This window comes from Helianthus annuus, chromosome 11, assembly GCF_002127325.2.
Source record: "Helianthus annuus cultivar XRQ/B chromosome 11, HanXRQr2.0-SUNRISE, whole genome shotgun sequence".
NCBI lineage: Eukaryota > Viridiplantae > Streptophyta > Magnoliopsida > Asterales > Asteraceae > Helianthus > Helianthus annuus.
In genome coordinates this window covers 27501171-27522429 of record NC_035443.2, presented here as the reverse complement: position 1 = coordinate 27522429, position 21259 = coordinate 27501171, and the positions used below count along the sequence as shown (strand labels likewise).

Genomic DNA, 21259 nt, shown 5'->3' with positions numbered 1-21259 from the left:
CCTAACGTGGGCAGTGTGCAACGTCCTTGTGGCTATGTTGGCTCCTGCGCGGCACCTTCTACCTTCACTACACATGGTTTAACACTTATGTTTACATGGTTCTAAAATATGAAATTAATGTAGTTTATTAATTAATTATACATACAAAACTTGATAAGTAACCCTAGAAGATTTATAATCATTTAAGCAAGGAAAACATGGCATTTGATTATATTATTACATAACTAAGTTTATGTAATAAAAAAAAAAACAAAATCATAGAATACATTAATATCCGTTACGCATAAAGTAAGTTTATGTAATAAAAAAACATAAAATCATAGAATACATTAATATCCAATACGCATAAATAGTCACTTCATCCGGTGGTTGATGATGTCTTTTGAGTTCTTACTTCTTAGCATTTCATTAGTACTCTAGAATACAAGAAAACATCTTAATTAGGTATACATATACATGAAAAACATAGTAGTCATTTTCAGTTTTTCATATATTTATATCTAGAAAACAATTGTTCTTTACAAACACGTAAATTTTGTTGAATAATAAAAATATATTAACATGTAATTAATACGGGACCACCTTCCAAGAATCAGACACCCAGAAAAATAGACATTTAATTTCTTGGTCACATAACGTAGAGTTTGGTTCTTAGTTTTCAAAATGAAGCAAAAGAATTTTTATTTTTAAATTTTGAAAGGGTAGCTTACTGATACGTTAATAATGGAGGATAGAAGTGTTACCAAGACCAAGATGCTGCTTGCCTTCCTGGTGCTTTATGCATCAACAACTTGTTCCCAATGCGATGCTGCAGGCACCATATCTGCAAGCCAAACCGTTAGATATAATGAAACCATTGTTTCACCACAAGAAACTTTTGAACTTGGTTTCTTTAGCCCGGGTAACTCCACGAACCATTATGTCGGAATTTGGTACAAGAAAATATCAATCAAAACCGTAGTATGGGTAGCCAACCGGAACGCCCCGCTCAGGGATGCCAATGGCAAGCTAACTCTCACCCTTCAGGGAGTTCTTATTCTCCGGGACACCACCATGGGGACTATCGTTTGGTCGTCAGAGAACTCATCAACAACATCAGTGATGAATCCTATTGGTCAACTTCTTGATACAGGAAACTTTATAATCTACGAGGAAGGTGATGATCACAATCAAGAAGATCCCATATGGCAAAGTTTTGACTTTCTGACAGACACTTTACTTCCTGGAATGAAGAATGGCAAGAATTTGGTTACAGGAATTGAAAGATACTACACATCATGGAAATCTGAAGATGATCCTGCTGCCGGTGATTTTTCTGTTAGGCTTGATAGCAGAGGCTACCCTGAGTTGCTGCTCCTAAGGGATGGCCAGGAGATAAAATTCCGCTCAGGTCCATGGAATGGACTCAGGTTTAGCGGGAATCCTAATATGAAGCCGAACCCGATTTACAAGTATACCTTTGTTGTTAATCAGAGAGAAATTTACTACCAATATAATCTTGTAAATACTTCAGTTTATACGAGGCTCGTGGTACAACCAACTGGTCATATAGAGCGCCTGTTGTGGCATGATAGCAAACAAAAATGGGACTTTCATTCGGACCCAGAAAGTGATCACTGTGATCAATACGCAGTGTGCGGGCCGTTCGCAAGCTGCAACATTTACAACTCCCCAGTTTGTTCATGTTTGAAGGGGTTTGAACCAATATCTCCTGATGAGTGGAGAGTTGCAGATTCCACCCATGGGTGTCGGCGTACTGCCCGTTTGGATTGTGGACCTGGGGATGGGTTCATCAGATATACAAATTTGAAGTTACCCGAAACGCAGAGGTCATGGTATAACCAGACGATGACCCTTGTAGAGTGTGAGAAGATGTGTAAAACAAATTGTTCGTGTACGGCTTACACATATTCGAATATATCAGGGACTGGGAGTGGTTGCTTGCTGTGGTTTGGCAATCTAACTGATATCAGAACGTTTGCTGAAAATGGGGACACTCTTTATGTACGAGTGTCAGCTTCAGAGTTAGGTAAAGCAAAACAGATAGTTATCTTTTCATTACTATCTTCATAACTATTTGTCTACTTATCAAATGAACATTATGTTATGACACAGACTCAATAAAAAACAGTAAAAGCTCAGGTGCAGGGAGAAGAGTACGAGTCCTAGTCCCAATGGCACTTGTAGTTTTGGCCATGCTACTTTCAATGTGCTTATTTTATCGTTATAATATGAAGAAGAAACAGCAACAAGGTATGAAGTTTGAAAACCAAGTTATGTTTTATCAACCAAAAAAAAATATATATATATATTTTCTAAACCGAAAACATAGAAGGGGCCAAATTGTATTTTTGAACTGCATTAAACCTATTAGATATATAAACTGCAAAAACTTATTACATAATTTAAGATATGTGAGACCAATTTTTATTATATACAATTTCAAGTCTGGAAAACATGTTCCAAATCAACAAACAAAAACATTATACCTTACCATCAGGGTCGTACCCACCCTAAGCTAAGGGTGGGCGGGCGCACCCCCTGAAAAAATATTTTTTAGTGTTATTTTTCGCCGGAAATCCCGACCGCACCCCTTGTAATTTTTCACCCGCACCCCTTGAAAATTTTCAACCGCCCCACTTAGAAAAAAAAATAATTATTAACCACTTATTCACTTAATTATTTAATCCAATCAAAGCCCAATCTGCAATCAATTTTTATTAACACAAGCCCAAGCCCAAACCCAACCTAAAGAAATTTAAACTAAATAAAATAATCCAAACCCATTCACTCATTCCATTTCCGAATCCCGCCCCCAAAAAACCTCCCAGCGACTTGACGCCACTGCTCACGACCTGGTGGCTTTTTTTACCGGAAAAACCAAAATTCCGGTTAGATCGACCCATATTACGTTAGAATTCCAATATAGAACTAGTATGGTTTATTTATTTATTTTGTTTTATGTGATGATTAGGAGAAAATATAGATGTGTAAGGTTTAATCTTTTTATATTTTTTTAATTTTTTTTTTGTTGTTCTAGACTTGTAGTTAAACGATTTTGTTGTTTTATTTATAGCTTTGTTTGTTTAAATGATTAGTTACAAGTAATCAACATTTAATATTAGGGCTTGAATGTTTAAAAATTTAATTGAAAGTTATGGGCTATGGTTGAACATGATTGTTTATTTTGTTTATGTGTTTATTGTTGTTTTATGAACTTGTGGAGCAAATTATATGTGTTAGGAACAATGAGTAAGTTACCATTTATATGTACCGATATTAATAGTTCTTTTAAATGAACTTGTGTTTTTCCCTAACAGAGACATCAGGAAACAATGAAGATCTAGAGCTACCACTATTTGGTTTGTCTACATTACTTAAAGCTACAAACAACTTTTCAATCAACAACAAACTTGGAGAGGGAGGATTTGGACCAGTTTACAAGGTATTCTATGACTCCATGGCCTTCTATGTAGTACAATTTTTAAAAATTTTTAAAGCAAATAATTAGTAAGAATACGCGAAGTTAAACAAGTTGGACTTGAAGATGCATATTTATATTAAAAATTTATGTTAAAGGGTGTACTAAAAGGGGAGCAGGAAATAGCAGTGAAGCGTCTAGCAAAAACATCAACTCAAGGACTTCACGAGTTCAAGAATGAAGTCATCTTGATATCAAAACTACAACATCGGAATTTGGTCAAGCTCCTGGGCTACTGTATAGAGGGAGCAGAAAAGATGCTGATTTATGAATACATGCCAAACAAAGGCCTTGATTCAATCATATTCGGTAAATGAAATAATGATAAAAAAAAAAAGAAAATTTTTGAATCATCAAGAATGTAAACTAAAATTCAAACTATTCACAGATAAAACTCAAAGTGAACTCCTTGATTGGCCTGCACGATATCACATAATTCTTGGAATTGCTCGTGGGCTTCTTTACCTTCACCAGGATTCTCGGCTCCGAATCATACATAGAGACCTCAAAGTCAGCAATATTTTGCTTGACACAGATATGAACCCAAAGATATCGGATTTTGGCTTGGCTAGAATTTTTGGAGGAAATCAGTTAGAGGCAAATACAAACAGAGTGGTTGGAACATAGTGAGATTCATCTACTGTAACCTCATTTAAAGTTATTTAGTGAATCACTTACATTGTCTTTGATTTTTCACAGTGGCTACATGGCGCCAGAGTATGCCGGAAGTGGTATATTTTCGATAAAATCAGACGTATATAGCTTTGGGGTATTAGTGCTGGAAATTGTATGTGGGGAAAAAAACAAAGAGTTCGTCTACAAAGACAATTGGAACAACCTTTTGGGATATGTAAGTTTGGGCCTAGTTTTGTTTTTAATATATTTTGGATGAAAGTAACAGTTTTCGACCACTGAAAACTAAGATACTTAAACAATTTTGATTAAAAAAAATGGATTTAAGGTATCATCACCCTTCTTTTAAAGTGAAAAGGTGGGAATTTGTATATGTTGACCTGTTACTGGTTAACTTCAAAAATTACCTAAAACGAAAACAACAAAACATAAGTCTTGTGTTCTTGACAGGTATGGGTACTCCATAATGAAGGTGAATCCTTGCAATTAGTTGCCAAGTGCCTAGGTGAATCAGTCAATGTGTCTCAGGTTCTACGCTCAATCCATGTTGGTTTGTTGTGTGTTCAACGTCACCCGGAAGATAGACCCACAATGACTTCTGTGATCATGATGTTGGGGAGTGAGGGTCCATTGCCTTCACCTAAAGAGCCGGGATTTTATGTTGGAAAAACTAAGCAAGATACTAATCAATCTTCATGTTCATATGGAACAGGTTCTAACAATGAACTAAGCATTACAATGTTGAATGGTAGATAAACGGAAGTTGCATTTATTGAAATAAAGAACTTCAAGCTTTAAGTTTATTAAGCATTTCGGATGCATAGTCATAAATATAGTACCGTGTATAAAATGTGAACTTCTATATATCTTGCTATTTGCTAGGACAGGGATGTAAAGTCAACATGTATCACTGATAAGTTAATTAGTGTAAAATAAACTTGCATTTCATTAACACTATTTTTGTTGTAAGCGTGGATTAACATTCAAACCTGTTGCGGAACGGTTAGGCGAAAATCGTATCTTGTTTCGTGAGTGTGGCTTTGATTCTGATGAGTGGGTTATGGAAAACATGTAGAGTAAAACAAGTTTGCATGTTCTTATAAGATAACAGGAATGCTTTTTACCCTGCCCCTGTATGTTATTTATTATATTTTCAATCTGAATACTTTTAATATCAAGTATAGTTATTGAAAAAGTATAGATAGTTATATACAATTCACTCACTATAAATTATTCATTATTCAGCCCTCTTATTAGACCAACAGCTCAATTAGATACGTAATTAGTATGCCCAGTTACCTATACCAGATTTGTTTTGCATATTTATGTGTGGTTTGCTTTTTTTTCACCACTTGTCACGGACAAGGTCTAGAGTGAGTAAAAAGCTGGCACTTTTTCTGAATTTAATTGTTATAAGCCCCCCTCTTGGGCTTCGGACCAACAAATCAACAAGATTTTCATTTTGACAAGGAAACATTAGCAACTAAAACATCTTTCAGAACCCAATGAGCTTGTGGTGGAGTGCTAAGGGAGAGACTGGGTTTCCAAGAGACCCAAGTTCAATTCCTGCTTCTCCCCATTAGTTTTCAGCGGCACCTGGTGATGATGGGAGACTAGGCGAGTAGGCGGCGATCGCTAGCTCGATCCTAGAACTGAATGGGTTTTACCTCACCGCACTGTCGTGCCTTTGGGTGAGTGTTCACGGGCTTCTGCCCTAGGCGAGGGTTTTCCCCAGTTCGGAGACGAGTGTATCCCGATGTGGTGAATTTCGCCAGTAGCCCATTTGTAGGATTCGTTGTTCATTAAAAAAAAAAAAACATCTTTCAGAAATTAAGCAAAAATCAAACTTAATTATTGATGTAGAATTAGCAGTTAACACAATATTTAGAAACGACCACTATTTCCAATTAAGGGGGCGGCAGCACTCACCGATTTGGGTTTCGGGTGGGGTTTCCCGAATCTTTGACATCACCGCTACCCATTCTCAGGTACCCCAAATCGGGTAGTAGGTTGGGATTTTAGTTACCCGTTGATAAGTGTTGTGGGTAAGAGAGAGTGGTGTGTAGGGAGAGAAAGGGTAGTGTAAAAAGGTGGGTCCATTGCTTAGTGTAGTAGTGCCACCAATAGTGTGTTTTGGGTTGATTTAGTGTAAAAGTAAGTTGACAATGCAAGATTAGTGCAATTTCGGGCAGGTTAGGGTTTTGCCCTTCCCCCCTAACACTACAAATCATACGGAAAGTTAGGGGCAAAACGATGCACGCGGCTTTTGCGACCATTGAATAATTGTTCCGTGACATGACATAACGACATATCCACATCTCAAGTACTAGCTTTGGCGACGTTTGGATGCTCCAAATGACATTTCGATTTCTATCTTTCCGGCCTGCCCATTTGCCATTTCTTTCGTAACTCTAAGTATTCTAAGCCCAGTTTAAAATAGTTTCAAAAATATTTAACAAAAATCGGCCCTTGCTTTAGCTACATAGCCATTGAGCTTTGCACAATTTTGCTTCGATGTCACTTGCTTGTAATGTTCTAATTTTTTTCTTTATTTGTTTCTTTTCAATGTAGCTTTTATTTATTATGGTTTTTCTTTTAGTTTGCAAGTTGACCTAGGCCAATGTATATTAATTGACTAAAAAGAGAAACATATTTGTATGGGAAATGACAAGCAGTCTTTCTATATTGTTGCTAAACATATGTTATATACGTTTGAGCAAACTTTAGGTCTAAATGTGTAACTAATGAAAGTTTGACGCCAAAACACATAACATGAACATAATAGAGGATCATTTTTATAATTAAATTCTAATTAATTGCACAACGGGTCCTCATAACCTATGTTTTGAAATTCAGACCGGACAAGGAACCTGGTGTCTGACTGGTCCGATTCACCCTACAAACCCGTTTTAAGTCAAATCGGCCGGTTGGACATGTTTCTGGCGGTCGGACCAGAAAACCAAGCGTTTAAACCGGATTTTGAATAATTTTTTTTTAATTTTACTTTATTAATTTTTATAATATTTACAGCAACATCAGGTTTTTATATCCAGTTCAACCGGTCAAATCGACCTGACCGATGGACCGATATGGAGACCGATTCGACGTACAATCTACTCCGAAAATATTGCTCGTAACTGCTGTCCACATCGTCTTTAATATTTCCTTGCTGATTAATTCCCTTAGGAAACCGTAACCACCAACTTTCAATTCTCATTTGCTGAGTATTATATATTATTCAACTTTAGAAGACCTCCATCTTAATTCTCATACACTTATTTCTATCATCACCATAGACTTTCTGTTGTGCTTCCAACAAGACGATCAAAAGTTTCTAACTTAATCGTCAGTTGATTTAAAATTTAAATATTTAATAATAAGATATAATCATATTGAGCAACTTTCTTGTTTAGGATGGTGATTAAAAGACATGAAGCTCTTTGTATATCAACTAGTGGGAAAGCTCGCGCGTTGCAGCGGGTATCCCGACTGATATCATATTCATTTATGATATGTATTATAAATGTTGACTTTTAAGCATGAAGTTTGTTAGTTACAAAACCCAACATGTCACTGTTATCTTACAAAACGAAACATGTGAGTTATGATAAATTAACTTGAAATGTGTAACAATGGTTGGATGAAAGAACAAATATAGCATATCACCAAGGACTGAATAAAATTAACTGGAAATCAATATCATAAATGAAACCTAAAGTTAAGGTGTAATCGTTGTTGGCCTTCAGTTTGCATGGTTTGTTTCACCTGGTTTATCTTTTAAAGTATTGTGGTAGTATCATTAATATATCAATTCATGAATTGCATAATTGACATAAAAACCAAGAATACAATAGTTGGTAAAAGAGATAATGAAAGTGGAAATCTTTACAAAACTGCACCTCATGTTTCTTTTTTCATTTAGTTATTTGTCTGTTTTTTACTACTTTAGTAGTAGGCTTGTTTATTTATTTAGTTTTTTGATATGGACTTCCTAGTTTGTTTGTATAAAAAAGTGATCATTTGATTTCTGGCCAAATGGCCCAAAAATGTACTAAAATGCTTAAGGGTAAGAAGAAAAGGTCGTTTGAAAGTCATTGAAAAATTATTTTAAATCGGGTGACCATAGTAACCACGTCGAACGAGATAGTATGATTAATTTAAACAAGTTTTGAATGTCTCCTTGATTCGTCCATTAGTTGTCCACCGTTCATCATCCTCCCAATCGTCTTGTTCGTTAGTTTGCTGGTGAGTTGGGGTGTTTAGTGGTGTGGACATCGTACCAATACATCAATGGTCTTCTCTATTTCTTTGATTGTGTTGTATGTGTGCGTGGACGTTGCTAAGAAACCATTTTTTTGTTAATACAAATAACGTGGACTGTGTATACGCCGTAAACTATATGAATAGTGAAAGTTGTTGTGGGTGTACCAAGGGGTTGTTTTTCTTTTGATTTGTTGGTGAATCCTTTGGTTGATGACAATCACTTAAGGATGGTTCAGTGGAAGCCGTACTTTTCCCGTTGTTATCATCCTTGACTTGTGGGGTTGTTGTTTCAGTGGTACCTGAGTATTATGAATGTTAACGCATGCAATACAAATTACTTGTGTACCTATTTGTTTTGAAGTGTCGTGGGCGCTGTTGATGATCCTGAGTTCTCTGAAATGGAACTAAGTTATCGGCTACAGAAAACAAAATATGTCTAACCTATTGATGATTCTAAAAGGTCTGTGTAATATTTTTATGTGATCGTAAAAAGGATGGGCATTCAGAAGACAAGATAGACAAAGGCTTGAGGTGGCGGTTGCGTTTGGTTGCCGTGTTGTCTTTTCCGGCTTAACTGAGATGAGAGCACTTCTGATTGGTCTTGGACCACTGCAATTGAACTATTGAACGGAAGATGGTGGTCGTTGAATCCCGAAAATGGGAACGATAGTGTCGCAACCCCCGACCCCTTGCCCCGAGGGGCACACTACTAGAAAACATGGTTTTTGTCATGTAATTTTTGGTTACAAAATGATAGCAATTTCCTTGTTGTCACCAGTTTGCCACCGAAAATACGGTGACAAAAACACCCGTGTCAATTGCCCTAATGCCACCAGATAGCCACCATTTTATATTTTGCTACCTTATTTTTGCCACCACAAAATTGGTCAAAATTATTTGCCACCGCTTCATGTTTGCTACGCTCCACCTTGTTTGCCACCGAATTATGACGTGTTTTCATACCATTTAGCCACTGATATTGCCACCATTTAGCCATCGGTTTTTGCACGTTTTGATACCATTTAGCCACCAATATTTCCACCATTTAGCCACCATTTTTTTACACAATTTACGAGTTTTGATACCATTTAGCTACCGATATTGTCACCATTTAGTCACCATTTTTTACACAATTTGCAACCATTTTGCAACCATTTGCTATCGTTTATTTGCTACCATTTATTGATTACTGTAATATTGGTTTGGTTTGGAATATTGGTTTTTAATTCAGATTTTTTTCTCCCTGCCAATTTCATCAAAATTACATATCAATAAAAATACAAAATAATATAAAAGAAGTCTAATAAAATCCAAAAATTATATAAAAAATATCGTTTTCAAAAGCATATAATAAATACCAACTAAAACATAAAATAACTAAAATTATCATAATAAGATAAACATCTAAACATTCAAAAACAAGTGTTTATAGCATATCTTCGAACTGCAGCTGTTAACATAGCTTCAATTTGTGACATCCTATCAAGCATAACATCTTTATCCACCATATCTTTTTTCTTTTTCAGCCAACAATCCTGCAATAATTCCATTGAACCTTTTTTTTCATCTTTTTCCTTAACGAGCTCCTTGATAACTAAGTTCAACTTTTCAATCTACAAAACAACCAATGAATAAAATCAAAAAATCAGAATTAACAAAAAGTAATAATGATAAAATCAAGAAATCAAAATTAACGAAAAGTAATAATGGGTCAAGTTGGTTGCAAAGAAAACAAAATAAAATTGTGAGCTACAATTCAAGTGCTAGAAGCTAAATAGCATATTCCAGTTTGTTTACATATTAAGAAGGAAATTACACCTAATTTTAAAAACATATTTTTGTATGAAACAACCCGTAAAGAAGGTGTAATCAAATCAATATGAAATTCCTTAACATTCTCACTAATTTAAGAGCGTCAAACCTAACAATAAAAAACAAGCATCGCAAACCAAACAAACATAATAACACTAGGAAACGATACAAATGCACAAAAGTTATTAGTCTAAAAGGATTAAAAATACCTTAGGGTCTTCTCAGCTCCAAAAAGATCCCTTCTTTACACCTGTTGTCGACAAGAATGTAAAAATCATACGCACCATGTCCATGAAGTACCGACATCATAGAAAAAAATGTAGAAATCAAACCGAAACCATAAAACTAAAGATAATATTTTGGCAGGAAAAAGAGGTATTCATTCCATTAAAAAGCAATAGACCACAGCAAGATACTGCCAACCCGAGCAGCCCCAAGAAAAAGGTCATCGGGCAAGCAATTCAAAAGAAAAACAAAATGCACTGTTTTAAATCAATCACCATTAAAATAACAATATAGTGAAATTTGTTAACTTAACTTCATTTCCTTTTAGGGAAAATGATAAACAAACTATTTAAACAAGCAGACTTAAATTGTCTAAAACAAGGTATTGAAAATATGCATCTAAAAACTACTCATATGCACCCTTTAGAAATAGAGCTCAAATTGAGTAGAGTTCAAGCTCTCTTATGTTGTATGGGCCAAGCTCGGGTCATTCATGCCCCTATTTCTAAATATTTCTTAAATTGTAACAAATTAAGAAACCAAGATAAGAACATATTGGTTACCTCATCAAAGAGGAGCCATCGCCTCGTAATTAAATTTTGAACCAAATTTCTACACAAAATAATAAAAAACAGTCAAGTTAAGACAAAATACCAGCACAGTCATTTTAACTTATGTTGGTCAAGTTAATAATTATAATTAATATAAATATAAATTAATTAATAAATACTAAACGAGTCGAACCCGAGCTTCAAAAATTACCTTCGAGCCGAGCTCGAGCTTTAGAAATAAAGCTCGAATCGAGTCGAGCTCGAGCTTTCATATGTTAAACGAGCTCGAGCTCGAGCCTAGTCGAGCTTGGGCTCGGCTCGTTTGCACCCCGACTTGCAGCCTCCTTAGTAGCAGCTTCCTTAGCAGCTCGTTCCTGGAAGAAAAGAGGGTAGGTTGACACAAAACGTTAGTTTGCCCAAAATTCATTTTTTTTTTCATAACAACTAGTGTCTCAAAAGTTATATATGAGTAAAATGGACTGCAAAATACACTTCCCGTTTCCTATTAAGCTAAATGTTTTAGTGTTAGCCATTAAAGATAATCGAGCCCTTCATACAAAACTCATAACTAATGAAGAAGTTAGTTAATCACCTGCAAGTCTGCAACCTTAATTTTTGCCTCACGCTTTTTTAAACCAAGTATAATATTGCAACCTTAGATAATATATAGTTGTATCATACTCAAAAAAGGGACTGCTACTATCTTCAAAAAATGTAATACAAATTCACAGAAAATTTGTAATAGTCAAAGTACATCTGAAAGCAAGATATACAACAGTACGTAAAATATCATTCCAATAATTGATATAGTATTTAGATATATAACCTGGAATTTTGCAAGCCAAAAACAACGGTAAGCTTCCACCACCATGACCAATGCACAAAACTTTCATACTAGTCTTCCTATATACAGAACTTAACATATCACAATTACATGAGAGGGAAGTCAGTCCAGCAGATATCATACTTTTACGATCTGTAGTAGATGCATAACATTAAATGCAAACTTAAAATAATGCAAGTAAAAAAGGCGTGATGCGCTCCAATGCATTTTGAACACAAAAGCCAATGCGCCAGGGGCCCACATCACGTATGTGAGTAGTTCGTTATAAAAAAATTAATTATACATGACAATGTTTAAGGAAATTACATGGAACAGCCAAACAATGTGCCTGCTGCATTAGGAATATAGATCCTGATTCATTATAAGCGGTCATGACTTTAGCTGTGCTTTGGCGCGTATCATCATTAAATCGAAGTGTACGCCACTAATACCCGAGAATTCTGAAAGACACGTTCTGTTCACTCCTTGGACATAACTCTGCATACCGTTGCTGAAGCCAATTCTCAGTTTTGACTCAAAGGCATCACTTTCATCAGTCTCATTATTATCATTCGTATCATTTTCATCAGCAGGGGCCTCCTTTGAGCTTTCAACAGCATCAACACTATTGTCAAGTTTTCCAGAGTTGAGAACTAATAAAATTGAAGCACAACAACAAGCAGTAACATCAGGAAATCCTCTCAACTGAAGAAAAAAAAATGAAAAAAGTCAACTTACCAACGTGTTCGACTTCTGTTGAAGTGACTATATTTTCAGTTTCTTTCATGTTACCCTGTGTTCCCTACAATTATGAACAAGTCAAAATCCTAATTTCACACTAAGCATAATAAACACAATCATGACTTCTACATGTACAAAGTACACGTATTAGTGTTGGAAAACTGGATCGAACAATCACATAACACAATATTGGTGACAAATCACAAGTCACATTTTAAACTTTGATAAAAGCAAAAGATCATCCGTGACCCATAAACCCTATATTTATACTTGATACAACCCTTGCTAATCATTAATCAAGTCAACATGACCTACAAGAATTCTAATCTAATAAAAAACTACTCTCCTAATCTAATCCTCACGAAACAAAATCAAACAGATCTTCCAGCGGCAGCCGATACTTTTCTAATTTATCTACCCATTAGTTTCAAATTTAAACGCTTTATCTACCCATTAGTTTCAGCTGATACTCTCCTGAAGACCTGTAATTTATATTATGAACAATATACAAGCAACCTGCAATTTCAATATTTTAAATCAACACCTGGAACATGTGATTTTTTAACAATTTGGGGTTTGGTTTCATGACCCGGGACTAGCGATTTTGGGCGAAGGTCAATTACGATTCCAGTTTCAAGACCTGGAGCAACGATTGGAATGAAACCAACTACTTTCCACCTTTAATTTGGATTTGGTTTGGTAAGGGGGCTGTTGCTAAAGATTGAATGAGCCAAACAGCTATCCGCCTGTCTTCGCAGACAAACCGTGTATTCGAATTCGGACAATGAAGCTGAGTTCTTCGTCTTGGGAGAAAATCTCAAGGATGTTAGGGTTGAGCGGAGGAGGCAATTAACTTTTGGGGGGTTACCTCCTCATTAAATTAAAACACTATAAATTAGCAACCTTTTTATGCATACATGATTTGTAACCAATGCTTTGTGAGTTTTTCAAAAAAAATTGATTTTTATACTTTTCACCCAAAGGTATTTGCTAATTTACTTTTAACCCAAAATTATTTGTTTTTTTACTTTTTACCCAAAATTTTTATCTTTTACTATCTATCCTCACAACTTTTTTTACTTTCAACTTTAGTCCTTTATAGTTTTCATTTTTCGCAAATTTTTCGCTTTATACTTCGTTCTAAATTTTGTGAGTTAACACATCGCAATGTGCGTGCGTGCGTGCGTGGTGTAACGTTTTTACGTTTCGTTCTAAACTTTGCGAGTTAACACGACGCAACGTGCGTATGTGGTTCAACGTTTTTACATCGTCTATTATTTCCCCGTTTGACAAGTTCGACATAACGTGCGGGTTTCCTAAATTGACTTAGTTATTAATTTCCATGTTTAGCGTTTCGGTCTAATATCTTCACATAAACATGCCGCAACTTTAGTGTTTGTGGTCGCTCCGGTAATGTGGCATTGATGCTATTTGGCACAGTTTTACATCCCTGGAGGTTTTTCAAAGAAAAAATGGTTATGCATATGGTTGTTGTAACCTTGGCTTTGGGGGGTTTTAAAAAAAATTGATTTTTTTACTTTTCACCCAAAAGTATTTCATAAATTACTTTTAACCCAAAACTATTTGTTTTTTTACTTTTAACCCAAAACTTTTTATCTTTTACAATCTATCCTCACAACTTTTTTTACTTTCAACTTTCGTCCTTTATAGTTTTCATTTTCCACAAATTTTTCGCTTTATGCTTCCTTCTAAATTTTGTGACTTAACACATCGCAACGTGCGTCTTTGGTTTAACGCTTTTACGTTTCGTTCTAAATTTTGCGAGTTAACACGACGCAACGTGCGTGTGTAGGTGAACGTTTTTACATCGTCTATTTTTTCCCGTTTGACAGGTTTAACATAACGTACGGTCCTAAATCAACTTAGTTATAACTAAAGAATTCCCGCCGCATTGCGGCGGGTCGTAATTCTAGTTAGATCAAAAACCCTAACTATTGTAGCGATGTGAAATTAAGAGCGGGCCTCTAAAAATTAACCCGCTTAATTTAAGTTTTCATCTTGCCACCATTAATACGGTGGCAATTAAAAAGGCCCTTTTATTTCTAATGGATTTTTGCGATGTTTTTAATTTTGTTTAGTATTTTTCCTACGGATTTATCACCAAAGTTAAACGGTGGCAAAATTTTCAACCATTTAGCCACCATATCATAACAAGTACGCTTAATTTCAATTTTGGGGGAAGCGACTTGCTAAATTTGCTACCATTTTTTTTTCGGTAGCAAATTTTAGTGACAATTGCCCAGTTTTCTAGTAGTGGCAGGCGGCCACGAGCAGCACACAGAGCCGGTGGTATCGGTGTTTATTAATTTGGAAGCGGAAATTAAACATCAGGACCGTAATTAGGAAATAGTTTATCAGAGTTAAAACACCACACTTTTATAAATAATAAATAAATGGGAAAAACCTAAGTTTACATTTATAATATATTTATAGGGATAAACCCTAATTTATTGAAATAAAACTCATTTCTTATTTAGGTAATTTTTATAGCCACTTTTCCAAGCTTTCAGTGCTCTCCAGCTGGCTTTTATTAGCTTCACATTAAGTTACCTGAAACGCGTTTTAAAAAGTTTTATTAGCAAGAAATACTGGCAAGTGCATCCTAGTTTAATCAAAACAAACTTTTATACTTTACAGTATTGAGAGAGATTACAATGTTTTTATCTACCCAATTACCACCCATGGTACTGTCAATCCTGACTTGTGGTCATGCTACTACTCACAGTGTAGTAACACGTAATGTATACAAAACCCCAACATACCGACAGTAATTGTAGAATACATAGACTCAATCACTGTTATCATAATTTAAAACAATTGAGGTTTTAGTAATAGAGTTTGGTAGAAAAAGAGAATGACTCACTTTGCTATTTTAGATAATACTACTGCTTTCTGGTGACTTCCTGGTTATAATCTATTAAAATTAAACAATGCACACGTGTTAGTAAGATAACCCAATTCACATTAGCCATAGCCCCGAGACAGAAGTCTAACGACTGAGTCAGGCAGAGGCTTGACATGCGTTACGTAACCCTATATCAATCGGGTAGAGTAACTAATACGTAACCGGGGGTTATAATATTTACAACGAGGCAAAGCTTCACTTTTTAGTGGTATAATACCCGAGAGTTTTAGCTTATAATATTTAGAGAGGGAAAGAAATTTTTGAACGAGTTGAACTAAGGTCGAAGCCTCCTTATATAGGCTGGAAACATGGCGTCTCGCGGCCCGCGAGCGCCTGCTCTCAAATTTACGCGGCCCGCGAGAGACCTAGGGTAGGTCCTAGCTTGGGTGAATCAACGGTGTAGATCTCACACGTATGTGGACACGTGGCACAACCTGGTGCCGCCTGGTGCCACCTTGTCGCGACCCGCGACTACTTATCTTAAGGGGGTCGCGCCCTGCGAGAGCCTTATAATCTGGTTTTTATTTGACTTTTTTTTTAAATATAAAGGTATATTAGTTACGTTTTTTGTATACGGGTATATTTTAAGACGTGTAGGGCATGTTAAGGGTTTTAGGAAGGTTGTTATAGATAGTGCTAGCGGTTGTGTTAAATTAGCGAGCAAAGATGAAGGTTGTGGTTGGATCTGATGTGATAGCTCAGATGACTTCACACAATTGCAGCGGTGCTCCAATTCGAAGATGTCGTGATTAGACGTCGTTGAGTTAACAAGATGGTGATGTTATCCGGTCATGGAGGTTACTTTTGCCAGAAGATGCAACATTTGCAGTTTTAGTTCAATGATGATTTTAGAACCATTTCAAACTGAATTGATTTACATGACGGTATGTTTCTCTTTTATATATAAAAAAACTTTCATCAAAGTGGTTATAACGATTTATTTGATTCTCAATGATAGCCATTTAAGCAAGATCGGTTACGACACTTGATAAAATGAAACGAATTATTTAAGTTACACTGCATTCAACAAAAAGAGTTAATTCCAATTATATGTTTATTTATTGATTTAATTGAGTTTTCAAGTCCACGAGGAGTTTGGTTTTGATCACTTGTTATATAAATATATGTTTGAAATATCTTAGTTCGCTTAATAAGGTAATAATATTATTAATTTAATACATTTATCTGATAATCATAAAATATTGATGAGTAGTACTTATGAAAAATTTTATACATTTATCTTAAATATAGGTTACAAAGGTGCCGAAATCACTAAAATACCCCTAAAGTGTCTTAATTTTTTGGGAAATGCGCAAGTTACCCCCTCTAAATTAGCTTGGCTCTCTTGTACATGCTGCTTCAAAATGTGTACACAATGTAAAATTAACAAAAGGGTAAAAATCCTAGTTCTCTTAATAAGGTAGTATAGAAATATAGATTATTTATATTTATACATACTATTAAATCATGAAAATCACAAAGGTTGCATGTCTAACCTTTAATTTATTCAACTAATTACTTTAATTATTATAAAACTTTTATTTAATTTCTTAATTTTATTCAATTAATGGAAGACATAAGTGGGCATGGATTCCATGGATGAAATGTCTAGATTGCGCTCAAAGTGTCTTAAAACTTTAGACAATATCCAAGTTTCCCCCCTTAAAATGGCTTGCTTCATTTGTACATGATGCTACAAGATTTGTACCTAGGCAAAATTACAAAAAAAATAGAAAACACAGTTCTCTTAATATAGTATTATAGATTATAAATATATCATGTATGCGTTAACATGCTGACTAAGACATGATAAAAAAAACAATGGGTAAACTTAAACAAACAGCAATATGACAGAACTTTATGTGAATTTTTTTTTTTTTTTTTTTTTTGCATAGCCAAAGAAAATTTTTATTCATAACCAAAATAGAGAGAGATCCAATATGGCGATTCAATGGTTTACATAAGCAATGTTTATTAACGATCAATGTGGTAATTGCAACTTAAGGGTCTAAGGATACTTGGAATCAGAGATTATTAATTTTTATTTAGGTATGTTATTTAGATAGACTATGGGGCAGGGTTAGGGCGTGGGTTGGGTACAAACGTCCAAGTCATCATCCTGGGTGGGCTTGGGTTTTAGTGTGGCCCCATTGGCAGGGGTTTCAGCCCCGGTGTGGGGCAGGGCTACGAATCTGACATGGCGGGATCTCATTGGCCAACAAAACTAGCCGTTTAGGCTAGCCGTTGGGCATTAATTTTATAAAAAAAAATTCCTATATAAATACCTTACCATATTTAACATTTTTCTCACACAATATCAAACACATAAAACACAATCTTGTCATGAGTTCTTCAAGTTCAAGTGAATCGTCATCATCATCTGACGATGGTGCAGAAATATTTCTACAAACGATCGCGACGGTGGTGAAAGCTATCGTCGAAGACGATAAGGTAGAGACTTCGAAACCTAAATAGAGGAGGTACATCGCTCGTGACCGGCACACCGCTAACAATTTGTTGGTAAACGATTATTTCTCAGCCGAACCTAAGTATGATGAAAAATGTTTAGGCGTCGTTTTCGTATGAGTAGAAACTTATTTTTAAGGATATCTAGGGATCTTGAGGAGAAGTATGTTTATTTCCAACAAAAACCGGATGTAACCGGGCAATTAGGATTTAGTACGGGGCAAAAAGTCACGGCCGTACTTAGACAGTTAGCGTACGGCAATAGTTCGGACATTATGGATGACTATTTAAAAATGTCTGCACGTGTAGGTAGAGAAAGTCTTCATAACTTTTGTTCGTGTATTTTAGAACTTTATAAGAAAAGATATTTGAGAAAGCACTCGTTCAGTGACATGCAAGAAATATTGGAACATCACGCCGATTATCATCGGCTACCCGGGATGCTATGTAGTTTTGATTGTATGAAATGGCCTTGGGAACTTTGTCCAACCGCATGGCCAGGCGCTTACACGAGTGGATTTCACGGGATGCCAGCCATCATGCTTGAAGCGGTTGCGTCCCAAGATCTTTGGATATGGCATGCGTTCTTCGGTATGCCAGGTTCACATAACGATATTACCATCATAAACCACTCGCCCCTTTTCAATGATCGGGTAAATGGTATAGGACCCAAAGGAAGTTTCTTTGTAAACGGGGTTGAGTACGTGTATGGGTACTACCTAGTAGATGGGATTTACCCGGAGTGGGGGGTTTTCGTAAAATCGTTCGCAAGACACGGTACCATAGATCCAAATAGATTAAAGTTTAACAGGATCCAAATGGCTGTGCACGTAAAGACGTCGAGCGAGCGTTCGGTGTTTTGAAGAAAAGGTGGCGAATATTGGCAATGCCTTGTCGATTATGGGATAAGGATCAGATTGGAAACGTGATGTACGCATGTATCATTCTTCACAACATGATTTTGGAGGATGGAGGTAGAGCGGTCGTTACCTACTATGATGACGATGACCCCCAACCAGATAACGTAACAGTTACAGACGAAGATAAATCAACAAATGAATTTTTGATCAAGTCAAGGGATATACATCACAACCTTCGATCTGATTCAGTGGATCATGTTTCAACGATTCCTGGGTTCGAAACCGACGAAGAATGATTGTTTTTATTTTGATACTATGTTTTTTGTAATTATTATGTATGTTTATGTAGTTTTTAATGGTTTATATATATATATATATATATATATATATATATATATATATAATCTACGTGTATCCCAATGTTCATAGGGGTATAGTGGGCGTGGCCAAGCCACATCGTTTTTTTAATTACAAAAAATATATAATTATTTAACATAAAATATAGATTTAAAAAATTTAGGCTATACACTTTTTAAACGATTAACAAAAGCCCGATCACCCGGGTAAACCCAATGACAAAAAACCATTCACGCCCGCAAACATAGACAACACACCTAACCCGGATCGCCACCATTTCAGATGAAACCCAGTCCACGAAGGCAGGCCATGATAAAACTCAGAGCAATTTTGCTCCAGACGAGACTTGAACCAGTAACCTCTACTTTAAAAGCTCGTAGGGCTGGCAAAATTAGGTTATCCTAACTATTTATCTATATTATATTTCGTGGTTGTTGTTGAGCTTCCTCGTTGATTAGTTTCTTATGTTGACGCCATAGAATTTTGCAACAAAAAAAAAAAAAGAACACGACATAACACTATATCTCCGAAGTCAATAGTCAGAGAAAATGACTTGATATTTGAAACATTCAATTCACTAAGGTTAAATTAAATATATATTAGATTTGACCAATTCTTATATAGCTAGGTGTAAATACTTTATTTATTGTCAACTACTCTTAAGCATCCGCGTTGCGAGTGGGGGCGTAAACCGTGTTACTAGTGTGGGGTCGAGAGGGGCGTAAGACCGTACTAATTGAATGACGATTAAAATCAGGGTAAACATAAAACAAATATAAAAATTTATACCACCAAGTGATCAACTGAAGTTATACAGAAAAATGTAAGGACGAAAACATATGATATTTGACCCGACGGAACTTAGGAAAAAATCTATATCAAAATGTAAAACCAATTTGTATTATACCGACGCGTACATAAAAGAAAACATGTAAAACTCCAGGGAGTAAAAATGACAATTTTACAAAGTTTTTGAAATATTGAAAGTCTATAAGTATCCATATTAAAAGTTAATGTAAAAATAACAAAACCCAATAAAAAAACAAAAATACAAAGAAAGTAAAAAAAAAATAAAATATACACTATTCATTGGGGATGTTATGAATTAATATATATAATAAATTGTTATGATATAAAATTATAAATAGTTCTAAGATAACTTGACGCTCTTAGGGTGCGCTTGGTTCGTAGGAATTCAATGGAATTTAAGTGAATTGGAATTCGAATGTCATCTCTTAAGATGTTTGGTTTAGAGAATTTATTGGAATCGGAATCTCAATTCCAATCTTCAAGTGTGGTTGACAATAGAATTGGAATTGGACCTTAATTCCTTCAAATTCCTTTAGCAAAAGGAATTCAAAATCCTTCCTATATGTGAATGAATTAAAGTAAACTTATTGGAATCTTCGATCGTTCCAATCTGCATTGTTTGAACCGAAACGGTTTCGACCCATCTCATTTTGACTCGAACCATATTGACCCACACCGTTTCCACCTGAACCGTTTCAACGCGAACCGTTTTGTCTTGAATCGTTTAAACCCGAACCGTTTCGACTCAAACCGTTTCGATGTGAACGTTTGCAACCAAACCGTTTTTACCCATACTATTTCCACCCGTAGCGTTTCGACTCGAACTATTTTAACACGAAACGTTTGGAACCGAACCATTTTGAACCGTACAGTTTGGACTCGTACCGTTTCCACCCGAACCAGGGGTGGTGGGTGCCGGGGTGATGAACTCCAATTCGTTTACAACTAAATACATCAAAAATGGAGTTGAGATTTCAATTCCAACAATTTCCAATTGTAATTGAAAATTTTAAATTCCAAATGAAATTCTTTCAAATTCTAATTCCTATACAAATTCCAAATCCAAAACATTCCACGAACCAAACGCACGCTTATGATGCGTTTGGTTTGTCGGAATTCTATAGAATCTAAGGGAAATAGAATTTGAATCCAACAATTAACATGTTTGGTTCATATAATTTGATGGAATTGGAATCTAAATTCCAATCTTTATGTGTTTGGTTAACAATGGAATTAGAATTGCAATTAGGCTATGAATTCTTTAAAATTCCTTTAACTTAAGTAATTCAAAATCATTCCTACATGTGAAAG

General features: G+C 35.5%; 2 protein-coding genes across 7 annotated transcripts; one reads left to right on the top strand and one right to left on the bottom strand.

The window, feature by feature from the left end:
• Nucleotides 1-602: 602 nt before the first annotated feature.
• On the top strand, nucleotides 603-5066 carry LOC110889944 (G-type lectin S-receptor-like serine/threonine-protein kinase At4g27290). 3 transcript variants are annotated; one of them, XR_004872287.1, is made up of 7 exons: nucleotides 603-2029; nucleotides 2116-2253; nucleotides 3321-3445; nucleotides 3580-3790; nucleotides 3870-4096; nucleotides 4181-4331; nucleotides 4565-5066. XR_004872287.1 is itself a non-coding variant. In XM_022137512.2 (7 exons), the coding sequence occupies exons 1-7, from the start codon at nucleotides 724-726 to the stop codon at nucleotides 4868-4870; spliced, it is 2475 nt and encodes an 824-aa protein (XP_021993204.1). In that variant the 5' UTR covers nucleotides 603-723; the 3' UTR covers nucleotides 4871-5066. The 3 variants fall into 3 exon arrangements, 2 of the variants coding, with proteins under 2 accessions (XP_021993204.1, XP_035835566.1); XM_022137512.2 differs by having other exon boundaries at nucleotides 3870-4107; XM_035979673.1 differs by lacking the exon at nucleotides 2116-2253 and having other exon boundaries at nucleotides 3870-4107.
• Nucleotides 5067-9739: 4673 nt separating this feature from the next.
• On the bottom strand, nucleotides 9740-13389 carry LOC110889946. Of its 4 annotated transcripts, none has more exons than XR_004872289.1 (7): nucleotides 12527-13389; nucleotides 12116-12441; nucleotides 11792-11880; nucleotides 11177-11339; nucleotides 10978-11026; nucleotides 10399-10439; nucleotides 9740-9990 (listed from the first exon to the last, which is right to left on the bottom strand). XR_004872289.1 is itself a non-coding variant. In XM_022137514.2 (3 exons), exons 1-3 carry the CDS (start codon nucleotides 13113-13115, stop codon nucleotides 12179-12181), a joined length of 369 nt encoding a protein of 122 aa, XP_021993206.1. In that variant the 5' UTR covers nucleotides 13116-13389; the 3' UTR covers nucleotides 11988-12178. The 4 variants fall into 4 exon arrangements, 1 of the variants encoding a protein (XP_021993206.1); XR_002564076.2 differs by having other exon boundaries at nucleotides 11792-12441; nucleotides 12527-12590; nucleotides 13208-13389; XR_004872288.1 differs by having other exon boundaries at nucleotides 11792-12441.
• Between the last annotated feature and the right edge of the window lie 7870 nt (nucleotides 13390-21259).